Below are 27,153 nucleotides of genomic sequence, written 5' to 3' on the forward strand. Positions count from 1 at the left end.
CGAAAACATCACTGTCTGTTGCAGATTTTCCTGAGTGACTGTTAAATAGTTGGTTTAGAAATGATGGGCTTGTTGTTTGGCATAAAACACCACATATGATGTGTGTGTAATCAGAAATTGCAAGTGGAATGTGGAATTGTGAGTAGTGGACACAGAGCACCAATCAGTCTGATTAGTCTTCTTATGGACATTGCAGTGCTTCAAGATGGAAGGTGATTAGAAAGGCAAAAAGCAGTCTTTAAGTCTTCAGTTGATTAGTGGCAGAGAGAAAAACAGAACATCTGATTAGCTATTTTCTTTTTGCACAAGGAAACCAGTACATAGTTTTAAAAGAGCTTTGTTGTAGTGACGGGGAAAAATTAAATATGGAGCATGTCAGTGACTCAGATAACTGTTGGTTAAAACAGGTAAGCTGGCATCTGTTTCATAGTTAATTACGAGAAGAAGCCAATTAGAGGTTGTAGGAAAAGCCCCAGAGTTCCCAGCACACACACCAGCACAAAGACCCAAAGGAAGATGCGGTCAATCACCATGGCAACATACTTCCAATCATCCTCCACCTAAGAGAGAAAGGGCACACAATAAATAGAGAACAAATAAGAGATCCGGAAGGTTAATGAAATGAAAGAAAAGAGAGGTTAGAGGTAACAAGGAAAGAAAATGAGAGAAAGAAGGAAAAGGAGAACACGTGAAAGCAAGGTAAATAAATAGAGGAGAAAATGGCAAAGTGAGGATGAGAATGAGTGAAAAGCAGGCCTACTGACTGTCCAGAATGCTTTACTAAATATAAGGGGATAAGTTCAATTATATTGTGCTACTATAAGCGGAGCTACGCAAAACATTTTACCTCCGTATATTTAGGCACTGGGTGCTTTACAATGCAAATGTGATTCAGCAGTGAGGCTCTGAGGCAAGAGTGAAGATGAAGGATTAAGTGGCAAGACTTTCCATATCAAAGTGTGATGTCTCTGTTGAGGGATCTAAAGCACTTATTGTCAGTGAAGCACTCAGTAAACATTTCCACTGAGAGCAGAGGAGTCTGTAAGCTTATACTTGATGTCTGTGCATAACCTGTCGTTTTGAGGATATTACAACCAAAACATGGTATGATATTGGAATTTGAGTCAGACACTAAGTGGGAGCCTTCTTCCAATGGGCAATGAGGATCTTTATTATAAAGACATTATGATATCTGAATGGACAAGTGGATGGAACAATGGCACTGCATGCATTATCATGTGAGTACAGTAAAGCATTCAATTGCTGTTCCCAGGGGGAAACAAAGTACAACACATTGACTATTGGAAATCACACTTGAAATGTATGCCTGGAAAGCCACTAACACACAGTGACACCAAGTGGCTACACTGTAACAAATTGCTGTAGTTTTTACAGCAAAATTGTACCGAATATTACTGTTTAAACATTTTACAAGATGTAGCTGTATGTATTATGGGTCAAACACCGTTTTATGAAGCGACGTGAGCGCTTTGTGCAAAAAAACCCAGAATTTGACGCAAGAGCAGACGTTGATGCGTGAACGTGCATCAGAGATTAATATTTTGTAAATAAAGTGGTAAGTTTTGTTTTTGTAAATTATGTTAAGCACTCGTGCGCTTCATAAAATTGAGGTTAAACCACTGGAGTCACTGGATTACTTTAAGTTTTTGCTAACTTTTTGGGGTTTGAAAGTGGTAGTTGCGTAGGCTGTCGATGGAGGGACAGAAAGCTCTCAGATTTCATCAAAAATATCTTCATTTGTGTTCTGAAGTTGAACGAAAGTCTAACGGGTTTGGAACAACATGATAGTGAGTAATTAATTAAGACAGAATTTTTGGGTGAACGACCCCTTTAATAGAATATAAGCTCAAACAACAGAATTTGTGGCATGCTGTTGATTAAAGCATTTTATTTTAATCTTTTTCTTTAAGAAAAATCTGTGTTACAGTGAGTTTCAAAAGGAGTCAAAATTATTTTTTTGGGTACCAAAATGCCCCAAATTCTGAATTTGACCTTCATTTCTACTGAAAGTTAATGTTCTATTCAGAATATGACTTAAAATGGCTTTTTAAAACTCTAAAAAAACAGATAAAAATTTTGTGATACTATGTAATTTTTATAATACGGTTTTAACAGTTATTTTACCAGTAAAAGACTTGCAACGCCTTGCTGCCAGTTTTAATAAATATTTTGCAACACCCTTGATTTGGTTTTTATTCATTTTTAAATTTATATTCAGATAGTGTTCATCCTAATGCATTTAAATCAATGTATTACAGTTTACTGTTAAAATGATTCTTTACAGCATTTTCTATCTTAAACTTTAACAACATCATCTTGGATTTTGGGATACTTACAGGATTTTATTGGCAACTTTAGTTGACGTAAATACTGTACTTTAGTGAAATTACAAAAAAATGCTGTAAAATATATTTACAGGATTTTATTGCCAACTTTTGTTGCCAAGTAAATACTGTACTTAAGTTAAATTACAAAAAGTTTAATTCAATGTTACTGTAAAAACACCTACAAATTACTGTATTTTACATACAACAATTAACTGTAAAATGCTTTGCAGTATTATACTGTAATCTATTTTACAGCAATTAACAACATTTTACAGGACTTTATTGGCAACTTTTTGCCAGTAAATTTCTGTCAATTCTACGGTACATTTTTTCACAGTGTACATCCACCTGGCAGGAATACAAATACTGCTGTATACGTCATTCCCACCGTTCATAGAGGCTCTTCTCTTAGAGTGGGGTTGTGATGTGTTGAACATCGTCCCCCTGCTTCTGGGACAGTCATTATGCATTCATAGTTATATATAGTGGCTCTACTCTGTGCAATACATTGACTAAAGGACAAATATCTAGCAAATATAGAACAGGAATAAATACGACAGCTTGGAAACAGCCATCCCACGAGTTGAATGACTGTGCAAACCCTCAGGCTGTTACAAGCCAAGAGATAGCTTCCACAATTCAGTGAGAAAGATGTTGCTTAAACTGGCGCTGTACAATGAGCCGGAATGGCAAAACAGACAAAGATTTGATCTAACAATTGAAAAGGTCTTAGACATATTGTTGGATAGTTTAAGACGCCTCACATTTCTCAAGGGGAGCCCCACAGATTTCCATATGACATGCTGAAAGTTTTTCTAGACTTTCAGAGTTAAATAAAAGGGAAAAATTAATAAAAAATAAAGACTATTTGTAGAGGCTTTGCCATTATGAGCTCTAGAAACAACACAGCCCACAAACTGACTTCAAAGCCCACAGCTCTGGATAGGGATGCAGAACTTCCCCCTTTGCTTGGGTGAGCAGAACTGTAGCAAATAGGAAACACTAAGGGCCAGATTTACTTACAGCTTGTGCCAGCGCAAACCCTCTTTTGGCCTTAAAAAACTAATGTCTGGATTTACTAAAGACATGCAGTGAAATATTAGCGCTGAAAAGGCGTGGACAGTTATTTTGCGGCTGACCTTATTGCATATGCATTTGTAGGAGTTTCCCTTTCAGGCGCAAAATTTATGGGAGGAGAGTATTTAAATGAATCACGCAAGGAGATTTACTAAGGTTTGCGATCGTCAATGTACTGGTGTTTACGCCATTATTTACCGCCCCAAAAAAAGCACGTCTTAAACCAGACGCAACCTGGTAGATTGCGTTGGTCATTATGGAAATGATCCAGCTGCGTCTGTGTTCTTTAATTTGCACGTCGTCAGTAGATCACGGCCAGAACTTTCCACTCGCATCGGCGCCGTTTTGGAATTGCGCTCTTACGCTAATTTGCCCTGTTTAGTAAATCTGCCCCTAAGGCTGTCCTACTAGAAGGTTAATGATGTCAGCATACCATGTTTTCCCTCCATGTGACAATGTTCCACCATCCTGTCAGCAGGATATACACAGACGCCTGGACAAAATAGAGCACTGAACAGGATGCCTAATTTGGCTACTACTATCATAGGGGTCATCAGCTCAAGCGGGCGCAAAAGTCTAGTTTGCTGCCCAGCTTACACTAATATGATAGTTGTGAAACACAACTCTCTGTTGTGACAGAAAAGCTCTATTGCAAGTGGAGTCAAGTTACATGACAAGGAATATTATATGTTTGCAGGGGAATACAGTTTTGCCAGTGTGTTTATCCAAAGAGAAAAATTTTTTCATAGTCAATGTGTTGTACAGAGTGTATTGACTGAATAGGAACCTCTTTACCTCTTTGGCTTTGTTGCGGCTCCTCATGTTCTCAGCAATGTACTTCACACTCTCAATAGCCTGTTTGATCTCTGGTGACACGACAGAGAAAGCCACAACTGTGTTAATAGCCTGTGGACTCAACTGACGACTCACTTTCCCACAATCCCCCTCGGTTGCCTCTTTCATTGGGTGACAAGGACATCCCCCTTTCTTTCCTTCTAATGCTGCTTTCCCTTCTCCAAATTCCAAAGAGTTCATCGCTCCCTGTTGGGATCCACTATTTTTCCTCTTCTTTCCCTCTCCACCTCGTCCCGCTCCAGTCCCAGACGTGCTCCCGCTCTCTAGTCCTCCTTTTCCAGAGGACTCTGATAGATCGAGAGGCCGGCGCATGAGCATGATGCGGGGTAAAGCTCGGAGGAAGACAGTACGTACCCAGCTAGGCATAGTGTGGGTCATAGGGGTGCGATAGTGCACATTCAATACAAAGACGGTGATGACAATAGAGAGGGTGACAAAAATCATGGTGAAGAGAAGGTACTCGCCTATCAGAGGGATCACAAGTGAGGTGGAGGGGATGGTTTCTGTTATGACAAGAAGGAACACAGTGAGAGAGAGGAGTACAGAGATGCACAATGTCACTTTCTCTCCACAGTCTGATGGAAGGTAGAAGACGAGTACTGTCAGAAATGAGATGAGGAGGCAGGGGATGATAAGGTTAATAGTGTAGAAGAGGGGCAGTCGGCGTATGTAAAAACTGTAGGTTATGTCTGGGTAGATTTCTTCACAGCAGTTGTACTTGATGTCATGCTTATAACCGGGTGCATCAATGATCTCCCACTCTCCACTCTCCCAAAAGTCTTTAAGGTTGACCTTTGAGCCAATGAGAACCAGGTCAATCTTTGCCTTGTCATAGGTCCAGGAACCAAACTTCATTGAGCAGTTCTGATAGTCAAACGGGAAGTAAGTGATGTCCATGGGGCAGGATGATTTGAAGATTGCAGGAGGGACCCAGGTGATGGTTCCATCAAATTTCAACAGAGCTTTGGTTTTGTCTTCCACCAAGAAGTCCCCAACAGCACTGTGTCAGAAAAATTATATTTGAATTTTATGACATTATGAAATTTAACCATTAGACTATTAGCTCTGTTGATGCTCATTTCGCTCCAAAAGAAATTAAGAATTTGACAATATCCCCCAAATTACTAAATTTCTAATATTTGAATATTAAATTTATATAAGTTGCATGTTAAGTTGGAATACTTAACTCACTTGTTGTAAAGTACAATGTCAGGTCTCCAGATTTTATTTGATGGAACTCTGATAAACTCAATTCCATCAAACTCTACTGGTAACCACTTCAGCTTGTAGTCATTCCATATCTATAACAAAATCACAAAAGATTAAATCTGGCATTTACGCTGGTATGTGTTCCTCAGTCATCTGTGCCCTGTCATAGTCTTTAAAAGTCTTTAAGTGTGTTTTTGCGTGTGCACATCGCTCCATCTGCAAGGGGAAAAAAATGCTTTTTCTGTTTGAGCAGGTGTATTGTCTGTTACCGTTTACTATCAGTATCAGATGTGTATACAGAGCTGTAAATGTTTATAGTGGTTTATTTGCATAGCTGTGAATTTGTGCTCATTTTGGGTGCACATCGTTGTTCTCTGGCATGTCTGTGTAGAGATATCTTATTAAGACTGCTTATCTCTCTGTGTAGAGATAGAGATACTGCTATCAGGCGTTGTACAATACTAAAAGGTTTAATGCAAGCACACACATGAACACATTCTTAGAAAACTTTGCAATAATCCAAAAATGCTAATTTAAGAAGTAAGTTCAGCAGTCATGCAGGAGCATCTTGTACTTACTATTGTAGAATTTAAATATAACCAGATATTTCCAAAGAAACCCTATTACTAATAAGATGCAATATTCATATTCATATTTTCATTAAAGCTATTTTTATGAATTCATATAGTGCATCATAGTAAATAATTAACAAAACTAATATAAAAAACTTTGCTGACTGTGAAATTGCCTTTCAGAACAGTAGTTTATTATTATTCAGCTAATTATTAAAAACAAAGTGAATTGTTTGATCTAGTTAGACTAAACAATTTTTGCACATATTTTACCATCTTTTTAACCTCTTTCTTTCCAGTCGTTTTGGAGATAACAGCTGTGCCAAAATACCTCTCAATTTTCAATTATTTGAATAACAGATACCTTCTCATCTGTTCCATCTATACATCTACTTTACTCTTCTTTCCCTGCATTACTAAATCCCATCCTATTCAATGTTTATGCTATACACATTTTCTTGTCACAGTACATTCTTACCGTCAATGAGACAAAAATGAGATGGACAAGGTGCAACAGTACATGCTGCACACATACATCACTTACATGTCTGAGCCAAAGGTTTGTTTCCATGATCTGATTGACTTCATCCTTTAGACAGGAAGACACAGGCAGAGAAAAAGACGAAGAAGAAAGAAGAAAGACAGCCATGCTCTATTATTTAGAATGGAACATGTTCAACAAAATCAATACATTTCTTGTCTAATGGGAAAGGGAGATCTGACAAGATCTTAGAAAAGGGTTTTGGAGGGCTTCTTTCATTAGTTATTTCATCTTCTATCTTAAAGTGCATACTGTATGCCATTCATCACAGTACCCTCAAAAGTGATAATAGCTTCTGCATATTCACTAGAAAACATCTGCAAAAAAAAAACAAAACGAAAAAAAAAAACCTTGTTGAGCAGAAATCCTTAATCCTGTGAGTGAGTATAATCTATAATCCAGGATTCTGTTCCATAGAATGGTGGGTTATGGCTTCTTAATCTGTCAGGTGTGTGAAGCAAGAATAAAGGTGTGATGATTATCTTGGCTGCTTTCCCCTGGTGAAGTGGAAATTTAATCCAGGAGTTATAAGAGGCATGCTGATTTTGTATGACGCGAGGGAAAGCACAGAGTCTGCACTACTTCCTGTAACAGCGGAGCACAAAGGCTTTTAACTCAATTGCACTTTCTGACCACAGTAAATGAAACAAAAAGCCCTCACAACAACTGAAAACAGCACAGAATTTCACTCATAGAAAGCAACCTGCGAAGAAAACAACCTTGCTATATCCTAGCAAAAAATCCTATATTGAGCTTTATTAAGAGGTCAAAAGTACGGAAGAGTATTAGGGTCAGGCAATAATAAAAAAATAAAACCATCTCGAGATTAAAGTCATTATAATGCAAGATTAAACTCGTTTAATTTTGAGAAAAAAAGTCGAAATACAATCTTGAGAATAAACTCATTAAATATTGAGAATAAAGTCGTTGTGTTTCGAGAAAAAAACTCGTTAAATTTCGAGAAAAAAGTCGAAATACAATCTTGAGAATAAACTCATTAAATTTCGAGAATAAAGTCGTTGTGTTTCGAGAAAAAAAGTCGAAATGAAATGTAACGTTAGAGAATAACGCATTTAATCAGTGTTCATTGCATAACCTGATAGAGGACATGGCAGAGTTAGATCACTTAGACAATCTATATTTTTGACAAAGAATAGAACATTAGGTCTAGGTCGGCTAAGTGTTTTTAGAAGAAAAAATCAGTCCAATTTGCGCGATGTACTACTCGCTTTTGTCCAACATGAAATTCGTGGAGGTTTCGTGGTTTCCCAGGATACCATAAGACGCATTATTAAACTTGTTGATCCTCAAGATGTGGAATTTCGACGAAGGAGATGCTTGAGAAGAGGCCACTTGCGCTGGCCCAAATGCACTCTGGCATATGGACAGCTATGATAAACTAAAACCGTACAGCATTGCCATTAATGGCTGTATAGATGGTTACAGTCGTTACATTCTGTGGATGGAGGCGTACACAACCAACAACTATTAATAACGTGTCTTATGGTATCCTGGGAAACCACGAAACCTCGATGAGGTTGATATCAGTAGGCTATGCAATGAACACTGATCGAATGCGATATTCTCTACATTTCATTTCGACTTTTTTTCTCGAAACACAACGATTTTATTCTCGAAATTGAATGAGTTTATTCTCGATTGTATTTCGAGTTTTTTTTTCTCGAAATTTAACGAGTTTTTTCTCGCAACACAACGACTTTATTCTCGATATTTAATGAGTTTATTCTCGAGATTGTATTTCGACTTTTTTTTTTCTCGAAATTTAACCAGTTTTTTCTCCCAACACAACGACTTTATTCTCGATATTTAATGAGTTTATTCTCAAGATTGTATTTCGACTTTTTTTCTCGAAATTTAACGAGTTTAATCTCGCATTATAATGACTTTAATCTCGAGATGGTTTTATTTTTTTATTATTGCCTGGCCCTAATCCTCTTCTTTACAAAAGTGCTTGCATTTGATTGAGCTTTAGTTTACACAACTAATTTATTTGGACAAGAATCTTCTAGTGTTTTGACACAAATGTCTCAGCTTTGCTTGATTCTCTTTTTTCTATAATGCTTAACAATATGATGATTTGTAATTGGATGTCTAGAGGGTTCCTTCTTTAGATAAATATTAATGCACAAATATATAAAAAGTCTGTCCAGTCCAATACTGATCAGGTGATCTTACATACCAAAATACTGAAATTGTACACTATTTTGTCACCATAAAAATAAATAAAACCCACAACAAAACAATTAATTGTTTTGAATGCTACAAGTGATTGTAGGCATCAAAACATTAAAATGTAGGCCTATATTATGAAAAATGGATATTCATATTAAGATTGGCAAAAGATAACATTTGAATTTTATTAAATGTATGTTATTTATTCAATTATTGTTTTTTATAAATATAAAGTAAGTGAGTGTTTAATGATTGCAGACATAAAATGTAAAAATTAGCATTCACAATTAAATATACAATACTGACAGATATTGATGATAAAAAAATAAAAATAAAAACTTTAATACTGACTAATAACCAATATATTATGTAGTGCTAGTAATAATGACCACAGTTCAGGTGAGAATTACATCTTACAAACAAAAATCAGGTTAAATGTTTTGAGACCATGGACACTTTTTCTTACCACTTTAACAAGCTGTGAGATGGAGACCTCAAACTCCACAGTGACAGGGTCAGACACATTTTCGACTGGCCGAATGAATTGATTATATCTCCTGAATAAACGACGAAACAGCCTGTCTTCTCCTTTAGATGATAAACAATCTGCACAAACAAACGCATACAGAGATAAACACACATACAGGAACAGAAAACTACTTCAGTATGCAGTGCACTGGGTGGGACCCAGGAACAGACTTCATTCATTATACAGTGGATGGCGAAATATAAACTACAGAGAATGAGGCACATACAGTATAACATTCGGAATCGGGAAAGTAATACTTTACGTATACGTATCATACGTATACGTTTACTACATGTAAAAGTGGTTAACTGGTATTTTACAACCAAAGCAAATCAAGAGAACATGGTCGATACCTTTATTTCAAGGAAAGCAAGTAAGCCAAATTTGCTGGATTTATATGATTATTGTACAAAATATTTACTTAATACACACTTAATATTTGGACACCCCTATGTTAAATTCCCACAGAGGCAGGCAGATTTTTATTTTTAAAGGCCAGTTACTTCATGGATCCAGGATACTATGCATCCTGATAAAGTTCCCTTGGCCTTTGGGATTAAAATAGCCGCACATCATCACATAGCCTTCACCATACCTAGAGATTGGCATGGAGTACTTTCCATAAGATCATCTCTCAATGCAAATCAAACTAGCTATTAGGCTAACTGAAATAAAACCATGCCAATCTCTAGGAATGGTGAAGGCTATGTGATGATGTGGGGCTATTTTAATTCCAAAGGCCAAGGGAACTTTATCAGGATTCATAGTATCCTGGATCCATGAAGTAACTGGCCTTTAAAAATAAAAATCTGCCTGCCTCTATGGGAATTTAACATAGGGGTGTACTCACTTATGCACCCTGTATTTTAAGGAAGAGCATTTATTTATTTACGATACATTATTCATTCACAAAGAAAATTGGTGTCCTTAAAGGTTGGATTTTTCCTCATTTTTTAAATTAAGGCATTAAGTTCAATTTACAAAAGATGATTTTTTATTCCTCTTTTTAGTCAACTTTAGCATGGGTGTCTAAACTTATGCATAGCACTGTATATTAATAGCCCAAGGCCCCAAGCACAGTTGTCAGCTATTGTCAGTAATCCAAAATAGGCAAATCATTTTGTAGTTGTATATGCCTGTGAAAATTGTGTTGTTTTTGTTTTTGACTGTCCCCTCACTCTATTTCTTGTTTTATATTTCGAATGCATGTTTTTTTGTAAGAGTGAGTGTGTTTACTCTGGTTGCTTTTAGCATATTCCTTGGGGTCAAAGTCAAAGTCCTACCACCAGACAAATATAGCTCTCAAGGTTAGAGGTCATCATCAGCTATCACCAAAGAGACCAGGTGTAATCAAGTGGAAAATGGAACCACTTTAAAATAGTGCACTCTGATGGACCTAGACAAGTCTGAAGTAACACTGACGAACACACGACGAGTCAAGAACAGGGTAGGGTCGCACTTGAATGTAGGTATTTACTTAAAATGGGATATATACTTCACATTATATAGGATTACTGGTTAGTTTGTAACTTTGAACTTAACTTGTTTGCACCGTTTCTTCTTATTCTAGACATAGTCTAGTAGGATACTGGTCGTAAGTGTAGTCATATATGAGGTTTGCCTGTACTAATGCAAAAAGTGGCTTTCAAATTTTGAAACAGATGCAATGTCCAGAAGCTCACATTTCAGTGTAATTAAATAGTTATAGTTAAATATATAACATGATATAGGAATTATATCTCAAATGATAATAGGAAATAAATACATATTTAAAATATTTATAAAATAAATACATTTATAAATAAATAAATGTATAAATAATAATTTTATAATATACATTTATCTAATTAGCTTTTTGTCGACAGGGTGAAATGCACCATTTAGAGACACTAAAACGAATTATTAACATCTTTCCTAAAATATAAATGAGTGTGAAGGTCAATATTATAATATACAGTATGTCTATAAATGAAGTCTGTTCTGTCCAATATCTGTTTTAATTCAATCACTCTACCATTTTATTCTTACTGTTATAGCTTTAAATATTTAGAAAATATAGTAAATATTTAGTCCATACATGGGGTTACATTTCAGCTAAATGTAATGATTGTAAATTGTAACTTGGTGCTAAAAAAGGTCTGAAATAAGCTTTTCAATACATCCGTAAAGCTGTTTTCTTAAAACAGTGGCTTCCATGTATTGTTGCAACAAATTAACTTTTAAGATTTGTATTAAATAATGGATTAGAATGCAGTGAGCCTTAATGAAAAGCCATATGCTGTGAACTTTAAACACCCAAACACACTCATGGACACTCAGAGATTTCAGTGCTGCTGTCTCATGTGTGTATATCTCTTGTTTTAGTTTCCTCTTCTAATTACTTCAACTAGTTAACTCTCCAATGGCACCCTCTGTTAATGGGGTTAGCCAAGGATAGCAAGGCCTTGCTTCCATTAATTAAATGGACTTAACCCTCACTGAAATGCATAAGATACAAAGTAGAGTATTGAAGTTTAGAGTTAGTTTTCTGAACCCCATCGAGCTTAAGATAACCCTTTTAAATTAAAGTAGAGCAGTGGCTGCATGGACCATACAATATTTTAAAGTTGAACTCTTATGCAGACCCTGGTGGGAAACTTAAAAGCATAGTTCACCAATAAATTAAAATTCTGTCATGAGTTACACACCCTCATGCCGTTCCAAACCTGTATGACTTTATTTATTCTGAAGAACACAAAATAGAAGATTGTTATCAAAGAATGTTGGTTACCACTGACTTCCAATGTATTTTTTTATTTTATTTTTATATATCCTTCATACAGTCATAAGTCATACAGGTTTGGAAAAAATGAGGATGTGAAAAGATGTTCACTTTTTATACCATTGTTCAGTGCCTTTGGTGAATTTTGAGGATTCTGTGCATTTACTAAAACTGGCAACTCATGAAAATATTTGCCAATTGATAATATTTTGTATTAACACTGTCAGTTAATTAAATAAATACACACACACGCACACACGCATAAACACACACACACATATACATACATATACAGTATATATATATATTTATATACATATATATATATATATATATATATATATATATATATATATATATATATATACACTGTAAAAAAAAACTGTAAATTTACAGGAAACGGTCTGTATTTTTTTACAGAATTTTGCCGTTTTGTCATTATACAGTGAATACCTGTTATTTTACAGATATTTGTTGTAATTTAAAGGTCCACTATTAAATTTACAGGTAATTGCTTTTATTTTGGTTTTACATTAATTTTACGTTTTTTAAAGGAAATTCTCTGTAATTTTATATGGTTATGTGTAATTTTACATACAAAATTAAGTAATATTTTACAGATTATTTCTGTGGAATTAGAAAACAAAGAAAATAAGGTATAACTGCAGAAATCAGCAGTCACTTAACATGTTTTCCTTAAAGATTATTAAGCATGTGGGGGTTAAAGTGAGTTTTAAGATTTGTACACACATTAGGCAAGCCTATTTAATTATTTATAGTCTTTTAATTTTGTCTTGCAAATAGATGTTCATTTTGATCATCATTTGTATTTGCCCGTAAATTTCATTTAGGCCTATATTTTATGTCTTTTATGAATCGTTTTTCCAAATCTGCGTGGCTTTGTGTGCGTTTGTATGTATGTGTGTGTGTGTGTGTGTGTGTGTTTGTGTGTGTGCCCGCGCGCGCGCAGATTCAAATTATCCGCCATTACGTTTCGTTGCTGCTAGTCCCGCCCACAACAGTTAGCTACAGGTCTGTCTCTGTCGTCGATCTGTGTCAAGGGCAAGCGGGAGATTTGAAGTTTCAGTCTACGCTCGTGAAGTAGTCGTGGATTGTGATCACAGTGGTTCAAAGCTATAATCGTATTCGACAGAAGCAGCCAGCCGTGAGCAGGAGCGCTGAACACATATTAGTTGTTTGTAGTCTGGGTGTCAGTCCAGAAATAACGCGCCCTTTTTCAGTGAGCCTGGTTCGTCGTCACAGCGGACCTCATCCCGACCGATCAACGGCTGAGGTAAGAGTCTCATACTACATGTGTGTACGATATTTTATATTACATTTGTGTTAAGTGGTTAGACAGTTTCCATGCTAACGTTAGCATTCTTAAATGATGTTCAGTTATAACTGGGTCAGGGCAAAACACTGAAAATGCAGCATGCGTTTTTTAATTATCGATCTGTGTTAAGAAAGATCAGTTGAACCCAACCCACATCTCTACTTGTTAACTTAAAGACCTAAAACAATCTTTTGTAGACTTGTTATTCATATTAAAGTCCATAATTGTGTATAAAATCTTCGTTATGATAGTCAGTAACATTAAACCAATAAATGGCGGGATATTTTGAAACACTGTCTGGAAGCTGAAAACTTTTCTCTTAAAAAACATACTTTATTTTATTATAATAAAATTGTAGTAAACACGTTTTTAGCTGATTTTTTACCATTGTAACGTTAATAGCCACAGTTTTACTAAAAATAGGCCTACCGTGTTTCTTTTGTTTATTTCGTAATAGTTAACATGACTAACTTTATTAAGACCGTTAAGAAATCGAAATACTGTAACTTAACGTACTTGTTAATGATACAGGAAAGCCTAGAACAGGAAGACTAGAATATGAATACAACATGATGAACCCCTAGGACCTAGGTGTGCAGCTAGGTCACAGTAAATCATATTCATTTAACATTACTTTCTATAAATGTAACTTAGCTAAAATCACATGGCAGCTCAAAATATTACTGTTAGCCTTTCCAGCTCAGCTTCAAGATCATAGTCATTTGAGTTTTTGCATTGTCCCAATGGAACATATTCTGACATGTGTAAATCTAATACTGAGTTTTAAAATAACGTGTGTGTGTGTGTGTGTGTGTGTGTGATTTCAGGTCACGTGGAAAGCAGATGATCATGGCAAACAAGGTATGGGAAGAATTCACTAAAACATAAAAATCATAACGGTTCTGATTCCATATGTTCATAACAGTCTTCTGATTCCAAATGATTGCACTAAAAGTATGCACAAGGTTTGGATTTGCTACAGCAAGATTACGATTGTGTTAGATTCCACCCATCTTTCTTTCTTTTTTTCATTTTTTTTTAACTACCCACTAAGCAAAATGATGTCTGAAAGACTTCTTTTCAATGTCTTTGTTACAAAAATCAGACGTTGAAATGCCGTCCACTGAGGAGCCAGAATGAAAGTTATGACGTCTTTTTTTGACGTGTTCTGCACGTCCGATATAGACGTTCATCGAACCTTCGTACAAGGTTAAAACTAGTTCAGATGTGGCCATTGTGGACATATTTCAACATCATTTATGGTCTCATTTAGACATAATTACTTTGACTATTGCTGTCTTATGATCTTAGTGAGAATGAACAGAGGTTTAGATGTTGATATTCGTTTAATTTGAAGTGTCACCATTGTGGTGATCAATGTTTGCTTTAGTTGGGCTCTTGGTCCCCGTTCCTTTTATTTTAACTTTTCTTTGGCTGCTGTAACAGTGTGTTTGTGTAACACAATTGTTGTGGCAGAGAAAGCCTAGAAAAAGTATGAGGTGTTATCAGTTCAATGTTGATGATGACATAATTATCACAAAAATGGGCCTTTAATATTGTGTTTAAAGTTTTGTGTTTATATTTGCCGTTAATAACCACCAACCTTTTGGAACTGCATTATTGGTGAAGGTGTATTTATTTGAAGGTGTATAAAAAGCATGTGCACATTATGTTTTGAGCAAGAGTATCATACAGTCACACACAGACATCAAGATTTTGGATATGAATCACAACAACGGTGACAACCAAAAAAAGCTTGGGAATTAAGGATGAGTTTTGTACTATGAAAGCTACCCATCATGCATTGCAGCATGAAGCTTTTTTTTAAATTGTCACCATTGTTGGAAATCATATGCACAATCTTGATGTCTGTGTGTGACTGTATGATACTCTTGCTCAAAACATCATGTGCACATGGTTTTTATACACCTTCAAATAAGTGATCATTTTAATGTTTTTGGCACCAATAATGCAGTTCCACAAGGTTGTTGGTTATTAATGGCAAATATAAACACAAAACTTTAAACACAATATTAAAGGCCCATTTTGTGATGATTATGGAGTCATCAACATTGAGCTGATAACACCTCAAACTTTTTCTAGGCTTTCTCTGCCACAACAATTGTGTTACACAAACACACTGTTACAGCAGCCAAAGAAAAGTTAAAGTAAAAGGAACGGGGACCAAGAGCCCAACTAAAGCAAACATTGATCACCACAATGGTGACACTTCAAATTAAACGAATATCAACATCTAAACCTCTGTTCATTCTCACTAAGATCATCTGACAGCAATAATCAAAGTAATTATGTCTAAATGAGACCATAAATGATGTTGAAATATGTCCACAATGGCCACATTTTAACTAGTTTTAACCTTGTACGAAGGTTCGATGAACATCTATATCGGATGTGCAGAACACGTCAAAAAAAGACGTCATAACTTTCATTCAGGCTCCTCAGTGGACGGCATTTCAACCTTCGATTTTTGTAACAAAGACATTGAAAAGACGTCTTTCGGACATCACTTTGCTTAGTGGGGCTCTTTCATTTAGAAACATGACTTTTCCTATCACTACTATCTTAATGACACATATCTTTTAATCCAGCTAGATGATCTGACGGTTGCTGCTCGCATCTCAGCCTACCTGATGGAAAATTCTTGCTGGATGAATGACCTTCACCTTTAAATCAGCCTTGCCAAGACAGAACTGCTTATGGCTCAGCTTTCAGCCAAAACATACTTGCTGTGATCCTGCTGATTTGCCTTATCATTAGGAGGATCAGGCCCTTCCTATCGGAGCTACACAACTCTCTTGTTCTATCCAGACTGGGCTATTGTAATGCTCTCCTGGCAGCTCTTCCAGTGTCAGTCAAACCTCTGCAACTGATCCAGATGCTGCAGCAAGAGTTGTCTTTAAAGGTAGCCCTATGCCTAAACTCACTGCTTCCGATCTATGTGTCTCCAGAAGCATGTGTTCTGCAAGTGAACCGCGCCTTGTGGTGCCATCATCCCAAAGAGACACAAAACCACTTTCACTGACATTTACCTGGACTGTTTCCTGGTGGTGGAATGACCGGCGCAACGCAACACATTTTCAAGAAACTGCTAAAGATCCATCTTTTTCATAAACACTTCACCCAATAATACTAAATCTTTGTTAAAAAAAATAAAACACCTTTCTATGTGTACTGTGCTAGACTAACTGGGACTTGTCACTGCACTTGTTGCTTTTTATTATCTTTAATTATTATCTTAATTGGTTAGTCACTTTGGATAAAATGTAATTGTAAATGTTAAAATAAGTTATACTGTAAAGGAATACGGTAATTGCTTTTTATTGTGGATATTTTTACATGTTCTAAATTATATACTAAGCTTCTATTTCCTATCAATCACTTATCTTGATGTTTAGTGTTTGTTCAATTACTAATACTGTAAATATGCAGGTAATTTGTACTCATACATTTAGTTAATTTAAAAGAAATTGACTGTACATTTGCTATTATTAAGAACTTAATTAGAGATGTTGTGAAATTGGATCTGTACAAATAAAAATTAAAACTGTAAATTTACAAACATTTGTATTTGAATTTATGTACTTGTGTGCATTTTTATACATATTTTCATTGTTATTTTACACATAAAAACTATATTAAAAGAAAATTACTGTAGATAGACAGCATTATTATATAAAATAATTTTATAAAACCTTAAATTTACAGTATTTAATTGTTTTAAAGGTGTATATGACTTTTTAAAACATTAAAAATCCCAATAATTACATAAGATTTAATGTAATATTAAAGATATAATCTGTTATTTAATTATGGAAAATTACTGTATTTTAACGAGATTGTTTTTTCCCGTTATTTTACGGTAATTTTCTGGCGCCCCAGCTGCCGGAATAATACCGTTTTTTTACAGGTTTTTTTTTTACAGTGTATATATTAAATATATATTTTATGTCCAAGAGACTATTTACAAAATCTGGCAATTATATCAAATTTATTCCATTTCAGACCCCAATTCACATAAAAATGTAAGAATGGAGCAGAAATGACATACATTATCATAATTGCAAGAAAGCCATCAGTGGCCACAATGAGGATTACAGTTCATAACAGTTAAGCCCAACATTTGACTTGGTCCACTGGATTCAGCACTGAAGCCCATTAAAATTGCAATTACATCCGAAAAAGCCACAGGTATGAGTCACCGTGGAATTTATTCCCTCGTTACTGAAATTAGTTAAAGCTGTAGTCTGTAACTTTTTTGGGTTAAAATTTATCCAAAATACATTTTTGAGCAAGTACATAACCAGCCAGTGTTCAAAACTATCTGCTTGCCTTAGCTCGATTCAAAACGCTAAGCTTGTAATAATGTTTTTAATTTCAGTGGTACTGGTGTATTTCCACGGGAAATTCGAGCATGTCTTTGCGTCATTACGTCACATCTGTACACATAAAGAAGATGTCTCGGCTAAAAGGCTATAATGCGTGTGAAGATGTTGGAGGTGGAGATGTATAGCTTTTTCTCACAGGCAGCACTTGATATAATTAAACTTATCAATTTGATGGCGGATCCAGAAAGGTTCAAACGACAATCACCAGTGTAAAATGCAAAAGACTTCGGACTTCGGAGTGGCTACAGAGAAAAAGAGACTGCAACCGGGCCCATGCGAAATCAAGGATAAATATCGGAAAGGCATTAAATGTAGTCACGCAATGCTGATGTTGTTAACATTAACAATTTGAGAACAAAGTATAATTTGCACGGTTTGACGTGATATGATAAGCGATCGTTAATCAGCATGATTTACTGCAATGCTTTTTTTCCCTTAGTTGGTCAGAACAAAAGTGGATGTTACTTACTTGTTCAGGTGACATTTTCCGATGAAAATTCTTGTTATACTTCCAAAAAGTTGAATCTGTGATTCCGAATGACAGTATCCACACCGGCACGGTGACTGACAGCCGCACATTCTCCTCAAAACATTAATTCATCCGCGCTGTGCTGTGCCGAGGCACAACCCATGTAAAGTTGATAATTCCGCGAATGACTGCAATAGCAGATTTCGAATAGAGATGGCGACAAAGAGGAAAAACTACGGACTGCAGCTTTGATTGATTTATTTTTTTCGCTAACAGATTTTATATATTAGATTGTTGTTGTTGTTTTTTTTGTTGTTGTTGTTTTAAGTCCCTTTATGTAATTTTACATGTATTAAAACGTTTTAGTAAAACATGTTGTAAACACTGCTTTTTTTTTTTTTTTTTTTATTCGTGCAATATAAAAAAAAATCAAAATTAAATTACATAGAAAGATAGATTTATAGAAACATTTAAGAAAAACTTGGCAATAACGGCTGTTTGGTCAAAATTATGGTTTGATCAAAATTTCCCTTAAGCCATTTTTGAGCAAATACATGTATTTCAAGATATCTTAAATATCATAAAAACGTTAAAAATATATATTGATATGATTTTAACTGTATCGCCAAACCAAAGTACATGAATTTTCCAGAAACTGGTTTGATGGAGATCAAAGAAACACACAAGCAGCGGTAATGAAGAGTGTTCATTTGGCTGGAAAGACTAAAGAGTCATCTGTGATTAATATAAAGCCATGTCACTCCTGAACTGCTGCTGAGCACATATGCCCTCATTTAGAAGTAATGAGTGAGAGAAAGCAAATGAGAGAAACACTCCTCTCTGCTCTTTCCTTCAAAGTGAGTAGGACACTAAGTGTGTTTCTCTGTCAGTGGAGGAAAAGCATTACAGATAGAATCAGACAGGTGAGCTGTCCTTGTTGCCCAGAGACTTGAGCCTGCAGTAGCATACACATGCCTGTTCCCCACAGCAGACTGTGTGTTTCTGTATGTGTGTGTGAGGTGCTGTCAGGACATGCGTCACTATCTGTGGTGTGTGTGTGTGTGTGTGTGTGTGTGTGTGTGTGTGTGTGTGTGTGTGTGTGTGTGTGTGTGCGTGCGCTGTGTAGCTTCTATCTGGAACAAAGAGTATGTGAGTTTGTGACTAATTCCCAAACGCAGGAGGAATGACACTAAGCCACATGGAAATATTCACATTTCAAGCACTGTCATCCATTCTTTAAAAAGTGAAATGTTATGCTGGTGGTCTCAAAGATAAACTTGAAGCGATCATCTTCTATTATAATTTCTTCTTCTCTCAGTTCACCCTACATATGAATTGAAGCGTTACCTCTGATCACACTGAAACACATAGAATTGTGCAAGTGCAGGGACCTGGGGCTCCAAGACCCTTGACACCATATATAAATAACCCCGCCTCAGGAAGGCAGAAGAGACAGAGGTGGCAAAGCTGGTATGAGAAAGAAAGAAAAAGAATGAGAAACGATCGAACCATCCTCAAGATGAGGTGATTTTCTCTTTTCTTTTGTTTACTTTCTTTTGCCTTTTTCTCCTCGTTTGGAGCAGAGGGGTTTACCTCCTACAATTTCTCTCCCTGCTGGAACCTCATTGATTTCTCTCTTCAGTACCAAAACACAGATGTGAAGAGCATTTGAGTGGTTCAAAAAGCAATCCTCCCCTAAGGATGTTCCTCATCAGCAGTGGTGGAGCCAGGATTGTTTCATAGGGGTGGCCAGGCAGGGGGCAGCAACGAGTCTGGGGTGGCACAGAAATTTTCATTATTTCAACATAAAATTAGTTTGACTATAATGTACTGGACTGTTTTACTGCCTACAACACAACTGAATACAGTTCATTTGTACTTGATTGTAATTGAGATAGCAGTGAATTGAGGAAGTAGTGGCCTGATGTGTGGCACGATTTGTCTCAAGGTTAACATTTTGAATTTGAGCTGCGTAATTGACAGGTTCAGCTGACTAGAAGTTGAGTAGAAACCTGTTTCTCTGTCGAGGGGTGGTACACGCTCTATATCCCCGTTCCCCAACAAAGCTTTCGCCTCTTGTTCTATGGACAGATCCTGCTCAGGACCCCCATAAATCTGGGCGGGCAAGACAGTGTGTAGTGTAACCCTAATAGTGTAACCCTTTTCGACAGTGTGTAGGACCCAACAAGATATATTTGGCAAAAGCTTCCACGCTGTCAAAATATCTACTAAGAGAACCAGTCTCTCGAGACGTTTCAAGGCGGACACTGAAATGTGAGCTCGGTCCCGCTAAGCAGCCCCTGAGACCTGAGAGTTTCTGGAATGCCGCTACCTGTTTGCTAGCCTCCTGAAACCTCTCGAAGACTGTGTTGACAGCGTATCCATATGGCAGGAGCATCCATAAGAAAATTCTTATCTTTCTCTTTAATGCTGCTAAGGTTTAGCCAAAGATATTTCCTTGATGGCCCAGAGCGCAACTCTCTCACTGCGTCCAGGCTCATACTCTTAGGATGAACGCTGAACTATGAACACTTCTGGCCAGTCAATGTTCAACCTGGCAACAGAGTCACAACCTCCATAAGCTCCTCATATGCAGGAGTGTGAGGTGGCGAGTCCTCAGTATCTCCTGCATCCATGCTTACAACATCCAATTCCTCAGAGCTGGATAACTGGAACACCAGTGCCTCACTCGGGGCAGAAGAAACCGCAGCGCGTGCTTCCAAACCCTGAGATAAGGCACTGCTAGATCCATTTGTGTTCCCTACAACCTGAATAGCCACTGCGAGGAACGCAAACCTGAGTGCCCTCCTCAAAGAGTGCCAGGCGGTAGCGGAGCATCCGTAATGGAAGTAAATCACAATGCTTACATTTATACTGTATATGCTTGAGTGACAGACAATACCAAATAAGACAAATGATTTTACGGATAGTGATTACTGAAGACACAGAAGCTAGTGTTGCACTGTTTGGGTATGCTTTATAGTTTCCTAGTTGTGGCGTTACCCACCTCTGACGTCTCGTCACACGATTGGACTGATTTCAGATGTTCTTCATGACACAAAAACGTAAAGCATTCCCACAGCATCATTCTCGAGGCAGCATGAGCTCCCTTGAAAAACCTGGATATATGAGGTACTGTAGTTTTTCAAAATAATATTCAAAACTTTTCTAGAATTTTCTAGTCATGTAAATTACTCTCTGGGCATTACTCTTAGTTCATTTTTATAATAAATATACATTTTCTAGTTATATACCAAACTCTGATCAGGCTGATCTGATCTGATTAAGCCTGGTTTTCTCATTCATTCTCTGCAAAGTCTTGTATGCGTCTCATTGCATTTCTGAGTGTGTTTGTATCTGTTTCTACTGTGTCCTGGTTCTCTTGATTCTCTGCCTGTTCCCTCTAGTGATGGGAAGTTCGGATCATTTTACTGACTCTCTTGTTCGAACTCGTTCATCACAATGAACTAATCTTTTTTCGAGTAATTTCATTCATTTAAGGGGCTTTAAATGTTATACTTTTAACAGGCAAATTCCCCGAACACATCCACCAACGCAATCTTGATCATATTCTGAATTAAGAAATCATTATAATGCAGTCAAAAAAAATTTACAGGGAACATAATTACTTTACCTTCCTAGTCTTTCGTTCATTTGTGACGTGACAGATGCAATGAACGACTCATCACTAGTTCCTTCGGATTTCTCTCTTTGCCTCAGCCCTGATCTGTTATCGTTTGGATAGTTTGTCTTAATGTACGAGTCATAGAAGCATTCACCGCATTCATCCAAATCAACGTCTTAATGTACGAGTCATAAAAGCATTCTTTTTACTGATTTGTTCAAAACGGCAGATTCGTTCTGGAACTAAGCAACTAGGTCACTGAATCACAAATACGCATAACTCTTTCTGTGGCTTGTTTGGAACTATATTGTCATTGGAGAAATAGAGCAAAAACAGAGAATATTTGGAATATTATGTCTAAAATGTCACATCACAATATTCACTCTTTGTTTACTGAACTGTTTTATAAAATCATTATCACATTTGCAATCGCGCCAATATTCTGGAAATATTTTTTTTAATATCATATGTTATAATTATAAAAATAACTCATAGCCTACTAGGATAATTTTTCCACCACATTTTGAATTTTGGGTGCATATTAATTCTGCTGGCATTTTGCCCACCCCCTGATAACATCTAACCCTGCTTTAAGAGAAACATAAAACACAACAAAACATTAACAGTTTTCTATGTTGTTTTTTGTCATTAGAAAGAACGACATATTTGGCTTTAAAGCATGATTTGAAAGAAATATGGCAAATGTTATACAAAGAATATACCATCATTAATTATCATTTGAATATTGACAACATTAAGCTACATTTGAAAACATAATTGTGTATAAAGAGGCATGCTGTTTTGACCAATATTCTCTCTAGATTTAAAGATAGTCAAATTAACTATAACAAACAGGTTAAACAACCATAGCTTACTTTTAGACGTGGTGAATGAAGTTCGACTGTTTGAAGTTGTGATGGTCGTCCGATATGCCTTGCCTGTTATTATGCGTACAGCAAATCTTCTTGTATGAATATGGTCAATTTCTAGTGTTTATATCCAAAAAGAAACGATGCTGGGAGATGTTTTTGTATTCAGCGCGCTCACCGCGATGTATGTTTTTTCTGGCCTTGTGCAGCGTCACGCAATCGCGCAGAATCTGATGACTGGTTCCGTTGTTTTCATTTTGTTCATCAATTGATGTTGCGATGATTTATATAAAAATGTATATCAAGTCATTCTCGAGTCATACAGTTCAAGTCAAGTCAAGTTTCGAGTCATTGGATCTCAAGTCAAAGTCAAGTCGAGTCATTTTCTTAATTTAGTCAAGCAAGTCTCAAGTCCTTAAATTTGCGACTCGAGTCTGACTCGAGTCAAGTCATGTGACTCGAGTCCCCCATCTCTGGGTACCAGATGCCTGACGAGCCTGATCGTCTTCACGTCATGCCTGCCAAGCCTGAGCTTGTTCACGTCATGTCATGCCGAGCCTGAGCTTTTTCTGAGATGGCCGCCGTGCCTGAGTCAGCTCCTGATGATACAGCACTGATCATCATGGCCACGGCTATTTTGTGTGTGTGGGCAGCACACACATCAACTCCATCCCGTGACCCCTCAGCCAAGATGGCCGCCACCGTTCCAGAGCCCTCGAACAAGATGGCCACCTCTACGCCTGTGTATTCATACAAGATGGCAGCCTCTACGCCTGTGTCTTCAGACAAAATGGCAGCCTCTACGCTTTTGTCTTTGGACAAGATGGCCGCCTCTAGGCCTTTGGAAAAGATGGCTGACTCTACGGCAGTGTCTTTGGACGAGATGGCCGCCTCTGTGCCTGGCCCCCTGAAGCGTCGCATCCGCCCTGGTCCCCTGAACCGTCGGTGCCTGCTCCGCCTGGCCCCCTGCACTATCTCAATCTCCAGTCTTTCCCCCTCTCCACGGACCTGGCCCTCCATCCCGCCCCCTTGTCCGTCTCCGCTCTGCCTCCCTCCTGGACTTCTCTATGTTAGGAGTGTCTGGAAGACTAGGAGTTGGGCTATGTAACCGTCACCAGCTGGAGTGCCCTTGAGAGCCACCAGAGGGCACTCCAAATCAGACTATTGTCATTCCCTCACATGCTCAATCATCCATAATATTTTGCCCAGATTAATCAGCCATGATCACATCCACCTGTATGTCATTACCTTGTTTAGCTCACTCCATATAAGCCTGGTTTTCTCATTCATTCTCTGCAAAGTCTTGCATGTGTCTCACTGCATTTCTGAGACTGTTTGTATCCTGTTCCTCAAGTGACCTGGTTCTCGATTCTCTGCCTGTTCGCTCGGATTTTTCTCTTTGCTTCAGCCCTGATCTATTATTGTTTGGATTTTTTTGTTTGTGTATGACCCTTGCCTGTTATCTGGATTACGTCTTTGGATTACCCTGTTCAATAAATACTGCATTTGGATCCTCAACCTTTGTGTCTCAGAGCAGTGCGTGACAGATAGTAAGAAGGGCTGAGTCACAGACAGAGGTCCGGAAGTCCAGTGCAGAAACAGGATGAAGAGTGACCAAGGTGGGGCAGGAGGGACGAGGGTGTACGGTGAAGCCTAAGCAATGTCAGACCATGGCAAGGTTGAGGGAGCACAGAGCCAAGGTGAAACCGATGGGCTGACAGGCCAAGGTGGAGTCATGGGCCTGGAGGCCTGAGGCCAAGCCAAGGGATCCGTCTCGTAGAGCTTAGCTGGTGGAGAGGAGACCTGAGGCGGAGCTGGAGAGGTAGTGGGAGTCTTTGGCGGAGTGAAGGCGAGGAGCTGCACGACACCAGCAGAGCCGGTGAGTCCTGGGGACTGGACAGAGCCGGTGGTGATGACGGGGACAATGGGGTGGGCAGGTGATGGGGTGGGAGTGAAAAATCTAAAAGATTCAGGGGACTAGACGGAACCAGCCTTGATGATGAGGACAGCGGAACAGGTAGGATACATTTTGTATCTCATTTACTTTCAGACTACACATTGTTTAATCTGCTAATGTGCTTATACTATGTTCATTTACATATGTTCTCATGATGAAAATAAGACGAGCCAAAAAAATTAAACGCCCATTTGAAGGAACCGACCTGTGTCTGTGTTGTTGTGAAGAGAGATACAAGTTAAGAACCACTGAATTAAAGGGATTTTAATGGAATTTTCATTACTGCATTTAAAATAAAACAAATTATACAATTTTTGCACGAATATTTACAAACATTGTATGCATAATTATAATATTTATTGTACATTTCAACATTTATATTGTGTATAAATGGAACAATATAGGAACAATATTGATACACATAAACTTGTGTGTTAAGAAAGTTTTTAATAAACATTCATTCTTTTAGTCCTTTAAACACCCCAGTTACTCAGATCATGATTTACTAGAGTACGTTATTTTACAAGTTAATAACTATTGTAAGTTAATTTAAAAAAAAACAAAAAAACATTAAAAATGCCATTTTTGCTTATACCTACAAATATCCATTGGGTTAATTTGCTAAACTATTTGCAATGAACTTGCCCGACTCTGAAACCTGTAATAAAAGATTATGATAAATTAAAAAATAAAATATACTCACTGATGATAATGAGTGGATAAGTTCATGACTATTCCACAGAAAATCTTTGGCATACAGTGATATGTACTAGCCTATATTAGTAACTCCCTACAGCACTCTCCAAAACTTTATATTTGTGGATATCTCCAGAGAAACCTTTCCTATAGCCACTTTTGTGCCTTTCTCCAAACTCTATCTCTCTCTCTCTGTCTTTTCTCTCCTTCTCACTTCATACAGTGGCCTTGTAACCAGTCCAGCATGGAGGGAATGCTTGCAGCGAGAATGACATACAGCTGGAGTTGAACACAAGTTCATCCTCAGACAGCTCTTCTCTTCTAAGCTAACAACAGCACAAGGAATTTAACGATGTGAAAACTCAACAGGATGAAAGAACAAAGCAGTATGTGTCTTCTGAATTCCTATTTCTAAGTTTATCCCCTCAGTGTGTGACTCACTCTTGAGTGACATGGATGCATGCAGTGACAAAAAGTGAAGCCTCTTGTTTCGTATTTTACAGTAGATCCAGATTTACCACATAAACCAAACAAGATGGGAGAGAAACTACTGTAACAGCAGACACTTAATCCAGTGACAAAAACTGGTGAACACGACCAAACGTGGACATGTTGCAAACTTAAGGTAAACAGCTTTCTCTGAGCCGAGAAGACTTAAATATTTCAAAGCTCTGACGCACAAGCGGATGTTGACGAAAGTGAAAAGCGAACTGATTAACCCGCATTTCATTATAGCAATGCCACTGGGCTCACCTACCGGTTTCATTCAGCCGATAAAAGGCTTTAAAGCGATTAAACAAAATTGTGCTATCGTTGTCTAAAATAGCCGTGGGATCCCGCAGTTACTGTCTCCCGAGTGAGACGAATATGCACCCGAAACTCCGCGTTCCGCGCGCACGCCAGCAGCGTGAAGAATGAATTTGACTATATTAAAATGTTACGCTTTGGCATAAATCTATAAGATACAAATCCAAATACCTAACCTTTTGACAAATACGAATTAAGTACCACAGTCACGCTGATTACTAATTAACATGCATAAACGACTTTAGCACCTGGTCATTTTTTTCCATTAACGAAACCATGTTAAAGGGATGATTTACCCAAATTTCTGTCATAACTTATTTACCACAATGCTGTTTAAACCCTTTCTGACTTAGGCTACTTTCTTCTGTGAGATATAAAAGGGGGTGTTAGGCAGAATATTAGGCTAGTGACTAGAAGCGAGCAATTACCATTCACTTTCGTTGCACCTTTTTCCACATAGTAAAAGTAAATGATGACCGCTGTCATTTTACCTCTTTTTGTTTACCACGGAAGAAATTCAGTCATACAGGTTTAGAAAAAAAAACCATGAGGGTAAATGATGCAAGATTTTTCCTTTTGGGCGAACTATTCTTTAAAAAAAATAAAATAAAAAAATAGGCCTACATTATGAGAACTGAGAAAATGTTCTACATTCTCACCAAGTTTATTTAAAGACCTTGTTTACTGTTGTTCACGACTGACCGCATATAGCCTAGGCTAATACTTTTTTCGCTTGATCACAATACCGTGAGGTCAGTGGGCACAAAAGATGCAGAGCAAGTATACTTTTTCTAAGTTATTGCAATCATAAAATGTATTAATAAACTGAATACAGTGTAACTTACCTTGTGTGATCAGGGCAATTAAAATAAAAAACAAAGTCACTCTCCCCGCAGAATTCAT

The 27,153-nt window shown here is 37.3% G+C and overlaps 1 protein-coding gene across 1 annotated transcript; it reads right to left on the reverse strand.

Moving 5' to 3' along the window:
* Window positions 1-434: 434 nt before the first annotated feature.
* chrna6 (cholinergic receptor, nicotinic, alpha 6) lies at window positions 435-27,153 on the reverse strand (the record flags this gene model as incomplete). The annotated part of the gene is made up of 6 exons (XM_081360959.1): window positions 435-560; window positions 4,221-5,280; window positions 5,472-5,581; window positions 6,606-6,650; window positions 9,262-9,401; window positions 27,096-27,153. 6 exons carry the CDS (start codon window positions 27,151-27,153, stop codon window positions 435-437), a joined length of 1,539 nt encoding a protein of 512 aa, XP_081217085.1.

The sequence above is a fragment of the Scardinius erythrophthalmus genome (genome assembly GCF_964197995.2).
Source record: "Scardinius erythrophthalmus genome assembly, chromosome: 3".
In the NCBI taxonomy this organism is placed as follows: Eukaryota; Metazoa; Chordata; class Actinopteri; order Cypriniformes; family Leuciscidae; genus Scardinius; species Scardinius erythrophthalmus.